At 41.8% G+C, this 17,028-nt stretch overlaps 1 protein-coding gene across 2 annotated transcripts in view; it reads left to right on the top strand.

Annotated features, from left to right (window-relative positions):
• Window positions 1-627: 627 nt before the first annotated feature.
• Window positions 628-17,028, top strand: part of slc30a2 (solute carrier family 30 member 2) — a 46,253-nt gene continuing 29,852 nt past the window's right edge. Inside the window, exon 1 of one of the 2 annotated variants that reach the window (XM_037537673.1) lies at window positions 628-831. In XM_037537673.1, coding sequence (XP_037393570.1) covers window positions 752-831 — 80 coding nt within the window. In that variant the 5' untranslated portion in view covers window positions 628-751. Of the gene's footprint in view, window positions 832-16,919; window positions 16,940-17,028 lie in introns of those variants that run through there. The other variant, XM_017700988.1, reaches the window with a different exon arrangement.

The following is a 17,028-nucleotide window of genomic DNA, read 5'->3' on the forward strand; positions in this document are numbered from 1 at the left end:
CTGAATTCCCATCTCCGCTGTGATGAAATCCCACAGGTCATTATTTCTCAACACAACACTTTGAATGGCTCACATCTTAATCATGGAATTCTTCAGGAAATTCAGGAAAAATTGGTGGAATTCCCCTTTAAATCAATCTTCCTTAAAGTCCTGGATTTCATACTGGCTGGTTGTTAATTTAACTGTGGAACCATATCACACTGTCAGAGTTCTAGATAACCAGAGGGTGGAGAACCTGACCTGCCTACAGAGAGAGAGAAAGAGAGAGAGAGAGAGAGAAAGGGAGAGAGAGAGAGAGAGACACAGACAGACAGACACAGAGAGAGAGGGAGAGAGACAGAGAGGGAGAGAGGGAGAGAGACAGACAGAGAGAGAGAGACAGAGAGCGAGAGACAGAGAGAAACAGAGACAGACAGAAAGAGAGACAGAGAGAGAGCGAGACAGAGAGGGAGACAGAGAGAGCGAGCTGGAGTGAATAACACTCACGTCTTCACCACCAAACCTCACTCAGTCCCCCCCCCCCCACACACACACACTCACAGGGCTCCGTGCGCCCCTCTGTCTCAGTGGATGTGACGTAGCTCAGTTCGTGTCTGAGCCCAAATGGACCAGCAGATCCGTCGTTCTGTGATATAAAATCCGCGGCGTTTGTTTTTTTCTGAATTTTTTCATCTGTTTATTATTATTTAAATCTTTTACTCGTGCGCTGCACCCCCACCGGACACCAAGACCCCCGGAGCAGGAGGAGGAGATGGAGCGGCCGCCGAATTCGGAGAAATCTCACCTTATTAACGAGAAAGGCGCCAAAATGTACTCCTTCAAACTGAGCAGGTGAGCACGGCTGGGCTTGTTCTGGTTCTGTTCGCGTCCGCCCGCATTAGAGAGCAGGGCAACAGATGGGTTCCGCTTTTACAGATTTATTCTGCCGGTTTACCCAATAATACGTATATAATTATGTTAATAATAATAATAATAATAATAATAATAATAATGACATAATAACAATAATAAAATGTTATTTATCTTTAACACAGTAGTATTAATAATATAATATTGGTGTTATTATTATAGTTATTATTATATTATTATTTTAATCCAGTTCTGCTGCTTCTGAATCTGCTCTGATGGTTGTGTCCGAGTTCAGATGAAGCGGGTCTGATGTTCCGGATGTGTTTTGATCACAGATCACTGGGGTTTGGAGCCCGCAATGCTGTAGGAGCCTTAACTCAGAATCAGACTCAGGGTCAGACTCAGGCTCAGAAATCAGATCTCAGGAGTCAGCGCTCAGGACTCAGACGTCAGGACTTGGACTCAGATCTCAGGACTCAGATGTCAGGACTCAGATCTCAGGACTCAGAGCTCAGGACTCAGACGTCAGGACTTGGACTCAGATCTCAGGACTCAGATCTCAGGACTTGGACTCAGATCTCAGGACTCAGATCTCAGGACTTGGACTCAGATCTCAGACCTCAGGACTCGGACTCGGAAATCAGACTCAGATCCCGGTCCGTTCTGTGTGTGTCCTGCCGGGGGCTGGGCAGTGAGTTAAACAGATGCAGTGGGGTCTCTTCATTGCTCCGTGGAGCCGTTAAGCGCGAGGTGTGCGCGCGGAACCGCGTGTGAACGAACGAATTCATTTCCACGCCTCACTTGATTTTGGACAGCGCTTGACGGACGAGCCGGAGACCGAGGAGGAGAGGCCGAGAGAGCCGAGCAGAGGAGCCGCACTGTCCCTTAGACCGAGCCTGCGCAGAGCCGCGGATCCTCTTTCTCTCTATTTTATAAAAGATGAAAGAAAATCAGCTTTTTATTCCCTGAAGTCTGGAAATGAAGCACGAGCGGACATAAACACTGCGTGCGCGAGGCCAGTTTAAACCCACATAACTCAAACGAACACTGACCAACTCAGAGCACTCTTTAAAAAGGTTCTCCCGGGGTTCGCCAGTAAAGAGAGCACTGTAAAGAAAGCATGTTCTCTGTGGTGGTAAAACCAGTATATGGTTTTTTAAAGAACCCCATTTAAATCCTCCTTTAAATGGTTCTACGTACCACAGTGGTGCGTGTCAAAGAACCCCGTGTCAGGACTAAGGCAGAACCCTGAGCGCGCGGAGACTTCAGCACTACGGACAGCTCCTCACCCCGTGGACAGCGCCCTGAGCGGACCTGCCCGAGCGGCTTTTACTGATAACCCGATGACTAGTAATCAATAAATGCTCATAGCAGGTTCATAATAACCAGCTTGATAATGTTGACATTATGATCGGCGTTTAAATCGCACCTCCGTGAGGGAGGAGGAACCAGAGGGAGGAACGTTCTCATAAGGCGCTTTAGGAGAAGAATAAAAATGACCGGCAGTGAAATTAGAGCGAAGCTGCATTAGACGGTCAGTGTCTAAAACCGTTACCAGCTGGTAGAGGAAGGGTCGGCGAGAGCCCGTGGTGACCGCATCTGACCAGCACTGCAGCAGCTTGGTCCGCATCAAAGCCCACATCCCAAACAGCGCCTTCATCTCCAACCTGAACACTGTTTCACAGATCTACACAATTACTAATGATGTCAGTGATGTTTAATTACCTGCTGTAAATTTACAAAGGCTTTCCAGTAAAATACTGTATTCCCCAAACACAGCAGCTCCTTCGGCACCACTGAAGACAGAATAAAGCTGGACTTCACATTAAATCAGCTGCTGTTTGCAAAGCACCCTGTGCAGCATTGAGCAGCTCCTTTCCAAGTACTGCAGTGATGGCTGTGGAGCTTTTATTCGTTTGCTTTTTATTTTTCCGTCCACAGATCATGGTTTTTACAGCTGGGTCATTTTACAGAAACGTCCATTTCTGTGTCACATGTTCAGTGTTACAATTTATTTACATTTTAAAATAAAATAATTCATTATTTTAACAGCAATTCCACCTGCTTGAGCCTCAAATTAGGGACATTGGTTTTTAAATCAATCATATAGAATTCCAGTCACCACAGAGGAGCTGTCCCCACAGTTTTTCTGCAATTTTAACTGCAATAATCTCTACATGACTGTGGAATATATGAATTAAATTTCATAAAGAAAACAAACAGCAAATTAATATTATACAATATATAATGAAAGTCCCCCGGGAGTCATGTCACTGGTGTTATAGCATAACAAAAAATCTGTTATGTGAAATAAAAGTCACACTGATGACGACACTCAACTTCCTTTGACCTTTTTTCTCTATTAAGAAAAGCTCATGGTGAGTCCACTGTGTCTTCCAGCTCTCAGAGATTTTCTCATTCAGCTCATGATCTCATATGAAGCTTTTAGCTGAAGTCACTGGTGTGACCGACTTTATTCTGAGGTCATTGTGAAAAAATAGAACACAAATGGATTAAATTCCGTATTTTAGTGGATGTTCCTTGATTGACAGCATGTGGTTTGATGTTCTGTAGCAGTATTGATATTCTGTAAAATGCATTGTTCATTAAAAACATCTCTGGTGTTTCCTTTATTATGTGGAACACCGATGATGATCAGTAACACCAGTGACTGGAATGGAGAGAGAGTAATGTGGACATTTCTGTAGAATGACCCATATTTTTGTTTTCCAACCAAGATGGTGTTTGTGTTTCATTTCCTCTAATAATGTTATATTTAATAGATGTTTGAAGTGTTAATAACAGCTTTAATGTGATGTCCAGTTTATGGTCTGATTGACGCTGAGTTTTATGGTGTTGTGAAAACAGCCTGATTATTATTATCATGTAAAAGTCTGCATGAACCTTTTAATATTTGCCATCAAATCCTGGATAGATTTGCCCTGTTTGCACATTGTACTGAAAAATGCAGCACAGCCGAAGGTGTTTGACAGCTGTGGGTTCTCAAGCTGGAGAAACTGCTGCCAGAAAGTAACGGTTTTACAGTGTTGGACTCTGGCGACGTGCCTCTAATTCCCTTCATGTGTCTACAGAGAGAGTAAGAACATACAGAGGGTCAGAATACAGCCTTGTACAGGAGGAACAAGGTCTCTGGATTGGAAACAGCAAGACAGCATTTTGGTTATTTGGTTGTATGTTGGCCTTCATGATAGGGATGCACTGATATATCATTTCTTGGCCGATAATGATAAACAATAACGTCTTGTTATAGTCGATATCAATATCATTAACCAATCAGTTTAAAATTTAAACAAGGGGACTGAGCCTTAAACCCTGGATAGAGCATTCATTAAACAGCCTTGATGTGGCTAAATCAGACAAAACGATCCCACACACTTACATTATTTAAAGCAAATATGTGCCATTATTGCTTATTCATTATTATGAGAATGTTATATTAGAGGCCTTGTGAAAGCACTTTAATGGTATGGCAGTGGTATTCCTGCCTTTTTTCAATTTCATGAAAAAATTCATTGAAAGAAAGCAAAGGAACTGACAGACAGTGAAGCTTGGCTGGCTTCCATAGTGGACTGTATAATTATACTGATGGAAAACAAGGAAAGAATCAAGTGATCATTTCATTTTACATTCAGGGCTGGCGTTTAAAATTGCACTGACACAGTGGATATTAGAGCTGCTGTTGTTGTGTCAAAAGGCATTTTGGCACATTTTGGTCATAAATGTGAAGTCCAGTAACTGTTAGTAATTGGCATAAAAGCAGGTTTAAATATGTTGTTTGTTATGTTTTATTTGTTATGTTTCCCTGCTCCCAACACACCTGATCTGACTAATTAGCTCATTAAGAAGCCCTTCAGTGGGAGTGTAGGGAGCTGGGGAATCCCTAACATGTGAAGGGCGGGGGAACGTCAGGACCAGCATAGAGAACATAGAGAAGTGTTTTACAACGTTCAGTGGCACATCATCCATTAGCCTGACTGGTTTAACAGAATTCAACACCCAGCATGCACTACACAAATACAATATAGGACCATTGGTAATTATTATTATCTGTCTGGCTTCCTTCTGCAATGGCCAGTGATGAATGGATACACTATATTTCCAAAAATATTCAGTTACATATCCAAATCATTTAATTCAGGTGTTCCAATCAGTTCCATTGCCACAGGTGTATAAAACCTAGGCCTGCAGACTGCTTCTACAAACATGAGTGAAAGAATGGGTCACTCTCAGCAGCTCAGTGAATTCTAGCGTGGTACCGTGATCGGACGCCACCTGTGCAACAAGTCCAGTCGTGAAATTTCCTCACTACTAAATATTCCGCAGTCAACTGTCAGTGGGATTATAACTAAGAGGAAGCGATTGGGAATGACAGCAACTCAGCCACGAAGCGGTCACCCACATAAAATGACAGAACAGGGTCAGCGGACGCTGACGGGCAGAGTGCGCAGAGGTCACCAACTTTCTGCAGAGTCAATCACTGCAGACCTCCAAACTTCATGTGGCCTTCAGATTAGCTCAAGAACAGCGTAGAGAGCTTCATGGAATGGGTTTCCATGGCTGAGCAGCTGCATCCAAGCCTTACATCACCAAGCGCAATGCAAAGTGTGGAATGCAGTGGTGTAAAGCGCCACCACTGGACTCTAGAGCAGTGTTCTCTGGAGTGACCAATTACACTTCTCCATCTGGCAGACAAGTCTGATGGACGAGTCTGGGTTTGGCAGTTGCCAGGAAAACGGTACTTGTCTGACTGCATTGTACCAAGTGTAAAGTTTGGTGGAGGGGGGATTATGGTGTGGGGTTGTTTTTCAGGAGTTGGGCTCAGCCCTTTAGTTCCAGTGAAAGGAACTCTTAATGTTTCAGCACCAAGAGATTTTGGACAATTTCATGCTCCCAACTTTATGGGAACAGTTTGGGGATGGTCCCTTCCTGTTCCAACATGACTGTGCACCTGTGCACAAAGCAAGGTCCATAAAAATGGATGAGCCAGTTTGGTGTGTAAGAACTTGACTGGCCTGCACAGAGTCCTGACCTCAACCCGATAGAACACCTTTGGCATGAATTAGAGCGGAGACTGTGAGCCAGGCCTTCTTGTCCAACATCAGTGTCTGACCTCACAAGTGCGTTTCTCGAAGAATGGTCAAAAATTCCCATAAAACACACTCCTAACTCTTGTGGAAAGCTTTCCCAGAAGAGCTGAAACCGTTATAGCTGCAAAGGGTGGGCCGACATCATATTAAACCCTATGGATTAAGAATGGGATGTCACTCAAGTTCATACGCGTGTGAAGCCAGGCGACCAAATAGTATTGGAAGAATAGTGTAGACAGACAGATTAATCAGCCCACCCTCAAGTCTCCACCCCAAAGCAGCAGTTCCTACCTAGTCTTTAAACCAGAAAATCTCATTCCACTCACTATTGTGGCACCGCTGTAAGGTTTGACATGTTTACAGGTGGTAATTAATTTCACAGATTTCACCTTTAAACTTTTCATGCAGCAATGGCTGAAACACCAAGAGCTATTTAAGAGTAAAAGGTTTTTTTACAGCAGATTTACAGCAAAAAACTGACTATTGAAATAACACAGTATTCACTGACATTCACCTGAGGCCAGGACTTCAGCTGGTTTTAAAAGACTGCATCCAAAACCTTAAAGGCGTTTTATTCAGCACAGTCTGTTCATGATCTATTTAGTGCGTGTTTAATGGCTGGTCTTATACGTGACACAATCAAGCAGAGCTCGCAGCTTCCCTAAGTAAAACGCTAATGGATGTTAAGCAGTGATAGAGCGGTCAGTGTTCGCTCAGTGAGCTATTCTGCTCTCCAATTAGACACAGTTACTACACCTGGACAACATCCTGTTCTGTCTCCGGCGCTGCAGTGGTGGAGTTTATGTAGTGGAAACTTTGCTGACAGTGTTGTTCCTATTTTAGAGAGAACAACACAGACAGTGAAATCACCTTTGTTTGTTGTTAGCTGAAACTCTGGAAGCTCTTGTATCCAGTAATGTTTATTGGCTATGCGACAAACTCAGTACAGGACAGGAAACTGAAAGTACAGATGTGTCTAATCTCTGGCAGGATTTCCAGGATTCTAACGATCATATCAGACCCAACTAAACACTGACGTAGTTCAGTTTGAATTAGAGTGATTAATTGGTTAGTGTAGTGGGTAACACCTCTACCTTCTATGCTGTAGACTGGGGATCAATCCACTCCTGGGTCAGCACCCTACACTATACCAATAAGAGTCCTTGGGCAAGACTCCTAACACTGCCTTCGCCTACCTGTGTAAATTGATTACATTGTAAGTCATTCTGGATAAGAGCATCTGCCAAATGCCATAAATGTAAATTAGTGATCAACTTAAAAGTATGATCTGACAGATATGTACATTTTGTGGCTGATAGAGATTATAAGGGTTTGTGATATTTATGTTTTATATTTAAATTTTATATACCAACAGCTTTAGGTATACAGAGCTTTACCTACTAATATGATTGTCAGCTTTCAATTGTCATATCTTAATCTCAAATCAACAACAGAAACTAATTTGAATGATTTACAATACTGTGCATCGCATCATTTATTTCATTTCCAGCCAAAACTGCCTTTAAGAGAAATTTAATGATTTTTTATATTTATTGAGTTATTTTAAGAGATAAAAAAAAAGATGTTTCCAAAACTGGAGCTTAAAAAACTGATTAAAAGCTCCAGAGAAAATGTGACTCCTAACAACCACCTGGAAGAGCTGGTCGACCCCAACACTGCCCCCATCAGATAAACAGCACCTAAAGCTTTGATCTTTGAGTGAGAGGAGAAAATCAAACTGCTTCAGATCTGAAAAAATCCACTGTGAGAAGATCACTTAGCGCTGTGGGTCTCAAAGGATGTGTCGCCTCACTGAGAAAAGGAGACGGACACATCAAAGAAGCTGAATGATAGACTGACTCCCCCAGAGTCCAGATCTCAACACCACTGAATGGATTTGGGGATATTTGACTAGAAGCAGAAGAAGCAACAAACTTCTAAGACTGAACTTTGTGTTTTCTGCTTTTTTCCTGACTGTGAAAAATTAATAACTTGATTCTAAGTTTATTACAACATTATTAGAATTATTATTATGTCAATCTCGTGTGAAAGGATGCATTTTGTGTTAAACCCCCAAAAATATTTTGCAGATACTGTTAAAATTATGACTCAGTATCAGCTCATATTGTCAGATATGAGCTGATATATCGGTCAGCTGCTTAAAAGGAGCTGCAGTAATGCCCATAAACAGCTCATGTGATAAAAATGTAAGCATATCCTGTTTGCAGATGTTTTCATAGTTTTTATATTTTAGTCTTATTGTTCATCATTTGTTGGGCTGGTTTTATATGAAAGAAAACAGAAATAGAAATGTATGTAAACAGAAACAGACATTTGCCTCGTGTGTTGTGTAACGCAAGGGAACACAAACGAAAAGGCCTCACTAGAGAAATAAAAGGCAGCACCCAAACAACCATCACTTCACTTACAGCAAATCACTCGGACGCAGTCTAGTGTGTTTAATGATTCCAAAGAGCGCCCAGAAGTCCTGGAGCACAGATTTAACACACGGCTGATCGGAGGCTTCGCCTCAGGTCCAACAGTGTGGTGGAGATCAGAGCTGATCTGCTAAAATCTGTAGCACTGATTTGCCCTCAGCTTTACTGTAAACATCTGGTCGTTTTCAACCTCCACCAATTTCAGACAAGGTCACTGAGTTTAATGCAATAAACAATGCCTCTACGGTCAAAGGAAGGATACTTACAAGTAACATCGGTGAGAGAGATGCAGTGGCGAGTTATATTAGATTATTAATCGTTAATCGTGATAAATTACATCACAATGTGCTTTCCTTAGCGTCAAGTGGATCAGCAGTTCAAGAACACTGACCTACTGCTGGTTTTATGGCAAAGAGAGTATAACGCTGCTATCGGAAGAAAACCTCGTATATCCTTTACAGCAGAAGGAAAAAAAACTACTTTACTTTTAATGGAAGTCAATAGAACCAGAATTTTTTCCAAGCCATTTTGGGTCATTTCTGTTGTCCATTCATCATGAAATTTATGTACACACAATATATAGGACTATGAGTATTTTCATATTATGTCAAAAACTGAAAAACTTCAAAAATGGAGATAAGTTTTTTCCGTCAGCAGCGATAAGCTAGTCTTTTAACCTCTTAAACTCCTTGAGACCACCGGTGGTTCCAAAATGCACTTGGTCATGTTCTTCATAACGTTCACATTTCATAAGCTACATTCAGAAGCTGGGCGTCGTATGAGGCTGTAACTCTTCTTTCCAGTCAAATAGACGGTGATGTCATTTTAAACCCTTATAATAAAAGAAGCTGAACTCAGTTTGTTTTTCTACTGAAACTCGACCCAATTTTCCCAAATCTGGACTATAAACTATAAACAGACGGCGTCTCTTCAGTGATCTGCTCTGTAAACATCACTTTTATAAAATAATACAAACAGCATCTGAGATTTTTGACTTTCAGCAGTGAATTGCAAACATATAGTGATATGTGTAGATCATAAAACACATTCTATTAATCTGAGAGGAGCTTTTACAATAAATAAACAAACAAACAAACAAACAAACAAATAAAAACGTACATTTATTTCATGTGGGTACTGAATCATTTGCAATAAGATTTGGTCACAAAAATTCAGAAACCGGAAAGTCAAAATATATCCTGGAGAATAAGAGGTTAATAGTAGCATTTAATAGTAATTGTTTAACGGTGCACTAGTAGTTCTTTTCTATATCTCATCTCACCTAAAAAAACTAAATATCAGATCATATTATGTATCTTTAAGACATTTATATACTTACTTAAAGTATATAATATTCAGGCCATATCACCTCTATTTCCATTATAAATGTATTGCATATGCCAAACAAAAAGGTTCTATGACTTCTAACAATAGTAGAACCTTGCTGGTACTTTTTTCCCATTCTTTGGAGAGCCATATATAGCAGATGGTGCCACGGTTCTGCTACCCAAAGAAGACCTTTATAAATGTTATACTAAGTGATGCAGTGACATGTGACGTCTTTATTGCAGTGTAAAGGTTTAATTTAGTACATTTTATTAATGTGTAGCACTGCTTCAGTAATCATTACTAACCTATCACTAACATTACAGTGCTGCTGTGATTCCTCAGACTGCAGAAACCAGAAACCATGACTAGGTTCTTGTACTAAGGTTGGGTTTGGCGCTGTTTGGCGCTGTAGTTGCTATTGTGATACACACAGAAGGGAAAAGGCTCAGCAACTGAGCATGTTCAGTGAGGCTGTGATAAGACTATGGAACACACTGAGCTGAGAGGATGATATAAATATGCATTATTTTGTGGTGATGCTATTATCTGGAGGGTGCAGCACGAGAGCATTCATGTTCTCTCTAATCCATCACGACACATAGTATATTCTCCCTCAGCATGACGGCAGTGGCGTTTATAATGAAGTGAAGGCCTCAGTGGCACAAATGAATGGCAAAGCCACTCTTGCGGTTAACGAAGTGCAGCCCCAGGTGAAGATGCGAGTGTCATGAGACTGGAGACACAGAAAGGAAGAGCATGTCTGGACGTATGGGTGTATACATATGTGTGTGTGTGTGTGTGTGTGAGAGAGAGAGAGTTCTTCTTTGTTTTTGTACATTGTCAGGACATTTTTGTTGGGACATTGAAGGAAGACCAGAGAAAACAGCAGTAACACACAATGGCAGTGAAACCATAGCTAAAACAGGGAAACAAAAGCTAAAACATTTCTGTTTTGATACTGAGACTAAAGTTAGGGTTGGGTTTAGGGTTAGCCTAGGCGTTATCGCAACATTGACCTTTATGTAAATAATTCCCAATGCATGTGCTTCTGTGGGTGTTTGGATGAATATACACTGTCTGAAATAAAGGTGTTGAACTACGGAGCTCCATGGGTTATATACTGTTATATATATGTAACAGAATAATAAATAACTTTATTTTAAGTAGACTTATTTTAGTAGAATTCGCCAAAATTTGGGGGGTTCGTGTCCCGAAGGTTACAAGGGGGCCACAAATTAGGAAGTTACAATGGTGCCGTGACTCCTTCCTTCAACTTCATCGTTTCGACTGGTTCTGCCGTGAGTCTCTTCTGCATCGGTGACGTCACAGGGCTGTAGGATTTTATTTCGAGTAATCCACTCAAGTTTGCAGTAATCAGGACTCAGTAATTTCTTTTCAGTTTTTCATTTTTGTGTGACGTAGTAGTTGTGGACTGGTTTTTCACGATTTATGCTTCATTGTTATTTTATGTTTGAAACTTTACATATATAATCAAAAGTTTTTTCTTTTGTTTTTGGCATTTTTACTTCAAATATGCCTTAGTTATTATTTTCATGCGTAGCAAACAGTATTTTGAATGTTTTGCATGTATCATTAGTTTTTTGGATAGCTATGATAGCTCTATTTTGGTTGGGGGGAGAATAAAGGGTGCAGTACACTTTGTGGTCACAGAGGGTTGTTCAGCACAAAATTCGGTTGTTATTGAAATGGCAGACACATACATCGCTGATGGGCAACCCCAGTGCTCCTCTACGCCTAAGCTTGACCAAAATGATTGAAAATCTGATAACGTAGTTAGGGAGTTGAGTGCAATGGTTGAAGAGTTGGGTAAACATATTGGTGACACTGTCACTGTCAGACTCTTATCTTCTGGGAAGTTTGAGGAGTGTTCACATCCTGTAGTCGATCGTTCTTCACGCGCTAGTCCTGATGTAGACAACGCATCTCTTAACCTATCATGGGTTAATGTTATTCTGAATACGGATGTGAAAGACGCACCAATGTTTAAAGGGGATAGTTTAGATGCATGTGATGTTAGCGAGTGGGTAGAAATGATGCAGTTATATCTAAGGAAGAGAAATTTTCAACATACTAAACATGCAGAGGAAATCATGAGTAGGCTTAGAGGCAGAGCTAGGGATGTAGTCAGGATAGCTTTACGCAGTGATCCAACGCTGGACGTCAATTGCCAGCCTGGCGTGATTTATGGCATTTTGAAACAGTACTTTAGTGCAATATCATATTCTAGCATGCCACTTTTACAATACGCTGCCAGAACACAACGAGTGCCCTATAGATTATTGGGTTCGTGTTAATAAAGCTGCAGACATCGCTGATGATTGCCTTATGCCGATGGAAGGCAAACACATGGAAGACCTCGGTAGGGAGGTGGTAATGTTTATTCGCAACTGCCCTGATCCTGGCCTTGCTTATGTTTTCAAAACCAAGCCTATCAGCCAATGGTCTGCTAAGGAGGTGCAGGAACAGATTGACGAGTTTCAGAGAGAGAAAAAAACACAGATGGTTTCTGCTGCTAAGATGGCTTCTAGTGTGAAACAAAATAATGTGGCTGTTTGTGATCATTTTAAGAGTACAAGTGATTCAACAGTGGAACTGATGACACTCAAGCTAAAGTTGGTGGAGCCACAAAGATCTCCGGCTCTCGATTCAGCCACCCAATCCAGTCTTGATCGCATGGGTGAAACGCATCCAAAGTTCTGGATGCCTTAAGCACTAGGGAGCAGCCCAGCAGCTGCACAAACTCAAGGAAACGGACAGGTACTGGGAGTTAATTTCACAAACAGAAAAGACCAATTTTGATGATGATGACATTCTGACCATGCTAGCTGGCATGCAACGTTGGAGGGGTGAAGCTGTTCCAGATGTTGTGGGGACAGTCAGGCTCCAACATGCAGTTTCCTTGTCACCTGGTCATGAGAATGTAGTATGGGGAAAGCTACCTGAAAAGAATCGTGGGCTCCCAGGCAGCACTGTGATAGTGGAACCGACGAGTGCTCGATCTACCCCACGAAACATTTTAGTTGGTAGGGTTGTCACTCCACTTTGGGGTGATGGTTGGGTGCCAATAAAGATCATAAATCCTAGCAACAAGCCCGTCACACTCAGACATAATGCCAAAGTAGCAGATGTCTACCCGTGTTTGGCACTTGAAGATTTCTTTACGGACAAGAACCAACCTGTAGTGTCTTCTAGTAGCCAAAGCATTGTCAGTGCACAAAGTGACAACAGTTCGTTGTACAAGGAGCTTAAAGAACATGGATTGGAAAACATTGATCTTGACTCATGTGAGGTCTCAGAGCAGTGTAAACCGGGTATCTGCAAACTTGTATTGCAATATCAAGACATTTTTTCTAGACAAGCCCTCGACTGTGGAGAGGTGAAGGACTTTGTCCATAGGATACATCTAGTGGGCGAAAAACCCTTTAGGTTGCCATATAGGTGTGTCCCACCTGCCCACTACCAGAAGCTACACGTAGCTTTGAATGACATGGAGGAGAGGGCCATCATTCATAAATCTACTAGTGAGTTTGCTTCTCCTCTTGTTCTGTGCTGGAAAAAGAATGGGGATCTCCGCATTTGCACTGATTTTCGTTGGTTGAATTCCAGAACAGTGAAAGATGCTTATCCACTGCCGCATCAGGAAGATTGCCTTGCTGCTTTGGGAGAAAATTCATTTTTTAGTACCATGGACCTGACCTCAGGATTTTATAACATTCCAGTGCATGAGGTGGATAAAAAGTACACAGCTTTCACCACACCAGTTGGTCTATATGAATACAATAGACTTCCGCAGGGCCTTTGTAATTCGCCCGCTAGCTTTATGAGGATGATGACAAACATTTTTGGAGATCAAAATTTCTTATCCTTGCTTTTTTACCTTGATGATCTCATGGTCTTTGCGACAACTGAAAAACTGGTCTGGAACTGGTCTTCCAGAGGTTGAGGACGAACAACCTGAAGGTTTCACCGAAGAAATGTCACTTTCTACGTCGTTCAGTGCAATTTCTTGGGCATGTCATCAACGAAAAGGGAATATCCACTGATCCATCTAAAGTTAGTGCTATCGTCGGTGTTTCCTCAGATGATTTGATGTGTCCTGATGGCGTTGCACCTTCTGTAAAGAAAATACAGTCTTTCTTAGGGTTGATTATGTGGTACCAGAGGTTCATTGAGAACTGAAGCCGCTATTCGAGCTTATTTCAGGGACAAAAAGAGGCAGAAGGCACAAGCCGAGTAATACCACCCACCAAAGGAAGCTTACTGCTGCAGACTGGACTCCTGCTTGTGAAAGTGCTCTAGAACATCTTAGAGGTGCTTTGCTTGCTCATGTTACACTGGCACACCCAGATTTTAGTCAGCCCTTTATCTTGTCGACTGATGCTTCTTCTGATGGGCTTGGCGCCATCCTTTCGCAGGCCTATTGCTTTTGCCAGTAAGTCACTTAACAGAGCTCAGAGCAGATACCCTGCACATCGCCTCAAGTTCCTGGCCATGAAGTGGGCCATTTGCGACAAGTTTAGCCACTGGCTTAAAGGCCATACTTTTACAGTTTGGACAGACAACAACCTGCTGATGCACATTTTGACTAAGCCATGGTTGGATGCGTGTGAACAGAGATGGGTTAGTAAACTTGCTGCATTTGAATTCGACACCAGGTATGTGCCTGGTTCTAAAAACATAGTGGCTGATGCCTTGAGCTGAGTGCCGGTTGCTAAGGAAAGGATCAGTCATCGACTCATTCGTGAGCCATACAAAGATCTATTGAATGAAGCGGTGAGGACGACCAATGGTTCTGTCCAAGACTTTTTCAGATCTTCTGCAAGTCACAATGTGCAAGTTTTCTCAAAAAAACAGAAACTGTCACAGGCAGTTGTTGTAGGTCAGCAAGAAGCTGCAAGTTTTTCAAGAGCTGAAATTTCTGCTGTTTTTAATAACCACGTCGATTGGTTTGCCGGACCAATTAATCTGGCTAGTCACGTGTAGAAATTGACTGACATTGGTCAAGACACATTGCTTTCATACCCTTTTGAGGAATTGCGAGCGAAGCAATTGGAGGATTTGGATTTGAACTGTGTGATTAATTTCGTCGAACGAAAATGTAGGCCATCAAGGAGAGAGAGGGCCAATGTTTCACAAAGTGCCCTGAAACAGTGGGAGAAGCTGACGCTAGAGAGTGGGGTATTGTATCGAGTGTCAAAGGACCCATTAACTAAGCATAGGAGATTCCAGTTCATTGTGCCACTGTCCCTGAGAGATGAAGTCATGAAAGGATGTCATGATGAGGCAGGTCACCAGGGCCAATTCAGATCATTGTACCTCACATGTCAAAGGTTCTGTTGGACTGGCCTTGACCGTGATGTTAGGAGATATGTGAAGACATGCGGCCAAATCAGTTGATGTTTTAGTGATTACTGATCACTTCACAAGGTTTGCACACGCTTTTCATTGTCCAGATTAGACGGCTAAAACTGTAGCTAGGAAGTTGTGGGACAATTACTTTTGTTTCTATGGCTTTCCAGAACGGGTACACTCTGATCAGGTTGCTAACTTTGAGAGCGAGTTGGTCAGTCATCTTTTGCAGCTCTCAGGGGTGAGAAAATCACACACCACAGCTTATCAACCAATGGTTAATGGAATGGCTGAGCGATTTAACGATACTTTGGCTGACATGATTAGGACACTTCCAGCACGTCCCAAGCACCAATGGCCCCAGATGCTTCACACATTAACATTCATGTACAATTGTACGGCACATGAGACAACAGGGTTTCCTCCATTTTTTCTTATGTTTGGTCGAGTCCCACGCATCCCAGTTGATGTTATCTATGAGTGGGTTGAGGGATCGCGATGAAACCTCCTACTCGAAGTACATTGAGTCTCTCCGAAATGATTTGCGTGCAGCCATATCTCTGGCCATAGCTCACACTTAAAAGGAACAGAAGCATCAAGCTGATGTTTATAATCGAAGAGTGAAAGGATCTGAAATTAAGATTGGTGATCGCGTTCTTGTGGCAAACAAGGTTGAGCATGGTCGTCATACGTTAGCTGATAGATGGGAGAGTTGTGTGTACTCTGTTGTTGATCGCAACCCACAAACACATGTTTACAAGATTGAACATCCCATATCTGGCAAAACAAGAGTAGTTCACAGGAACCTCTTGCTGGGAGTGAACTTTTTGCCATTGTCATGTGAAGGAAATGAAGTTGATGATTCATTTAATGATTTGTCCGATGAAGATGATGAGTCATGTACTCAGGATGTTGTCTCTCAGTTGCCTGAGGATGATTAAGGAACTTCCTTCTCTGATCATGAAGGTCAGCCTACAGATGCAGTTGGCTCGAGCACCAAAGGAAGGGCTGCTGAGGGTGCAAACAATTGTAGTGATGGTATTGAAGAACTGCAGGTATTAGAGGAACACAATAGTGATGGTATAACTATTAGTGACCCTGTTGAGGTACAAGAGACAGAAATTGCAGAGATGATCTCTAGTCAGCAAGATGATGCACAGGCAATTGCACACAAACCTCCTGTAGTTAGATCAAGAGTGGGTCATGCTCTGAAACCTGTCAGTTGTCTCATATATACCATGAGTAGTAGGACTCTTTTTCGAGATCACAGTGACACTTGGGCAAGTTCAACATTTGGTTGATTTCATTAGTTAGATACACTCAGACGCAAAGTTCATAACTCTAATATAAAGTTTTTTTTCTTTTTTGGACTTTTGGATGAGTAGAGGTCAGTGAGTTTTAAAGGAACTGTAGGTTTGAAGTGTAAAAGGCTTATGAAGCCGCTTCTAAGTTGACTGCCCGCTTTACTATGTAGTGGAATAATTTTTGCAGCCCCAGTGAAATGTTCTCACAGTATTGACATTTGTTTTTTTCTATTCTTTTTGGTTTGGTTTGGTTTGTTTTTTTCATGCTATTGTGTACATATTCTTGTTCTATATGTTGTGCAGAATTTTGCAGATTTTAATGAGATTCGATGAGAATGTAACAGAATAATAAATAACTTTATTTTAAGTAGACATATTTAAGTAGAATTCGCCAAAATTTGTTCTAAAAAGGAAATGCAACAGAATATATGGTTCTATGAGAAAACAGCGACACTCGCTGGTTGGACGGAGTATTGCGTACCTTATAAAGCAGCCCCCTACCGTATCCGGTTCAGTTCGGTTCTGCCACTGAGGGGATGTGGTAGGTTCAGACGTCTTCTCCTCTCTGTTTAAGTACTTTGAGTTTTACTGTTGTACTTTCAGGAAAAGAATTGGTGCGTTGAAGTAACA

This window comes from Pygocentrus nattereri, chromosome 4 (assembly GCF_015220715.1).
Source record: "Pygocentrus nattereri isolate fPygNat1 chromosome 4, fPygNat1.pri, whole genome shotgun sequence".
In the NCBI taxonomy this organism is placed as follows: domain Eukaryota; kingdom Metazoa; phylum Chordata; class Actinopteri; order Characiformes; family Serrasalmidae; genus Pygocentrus; species Pygocentrus nattereri.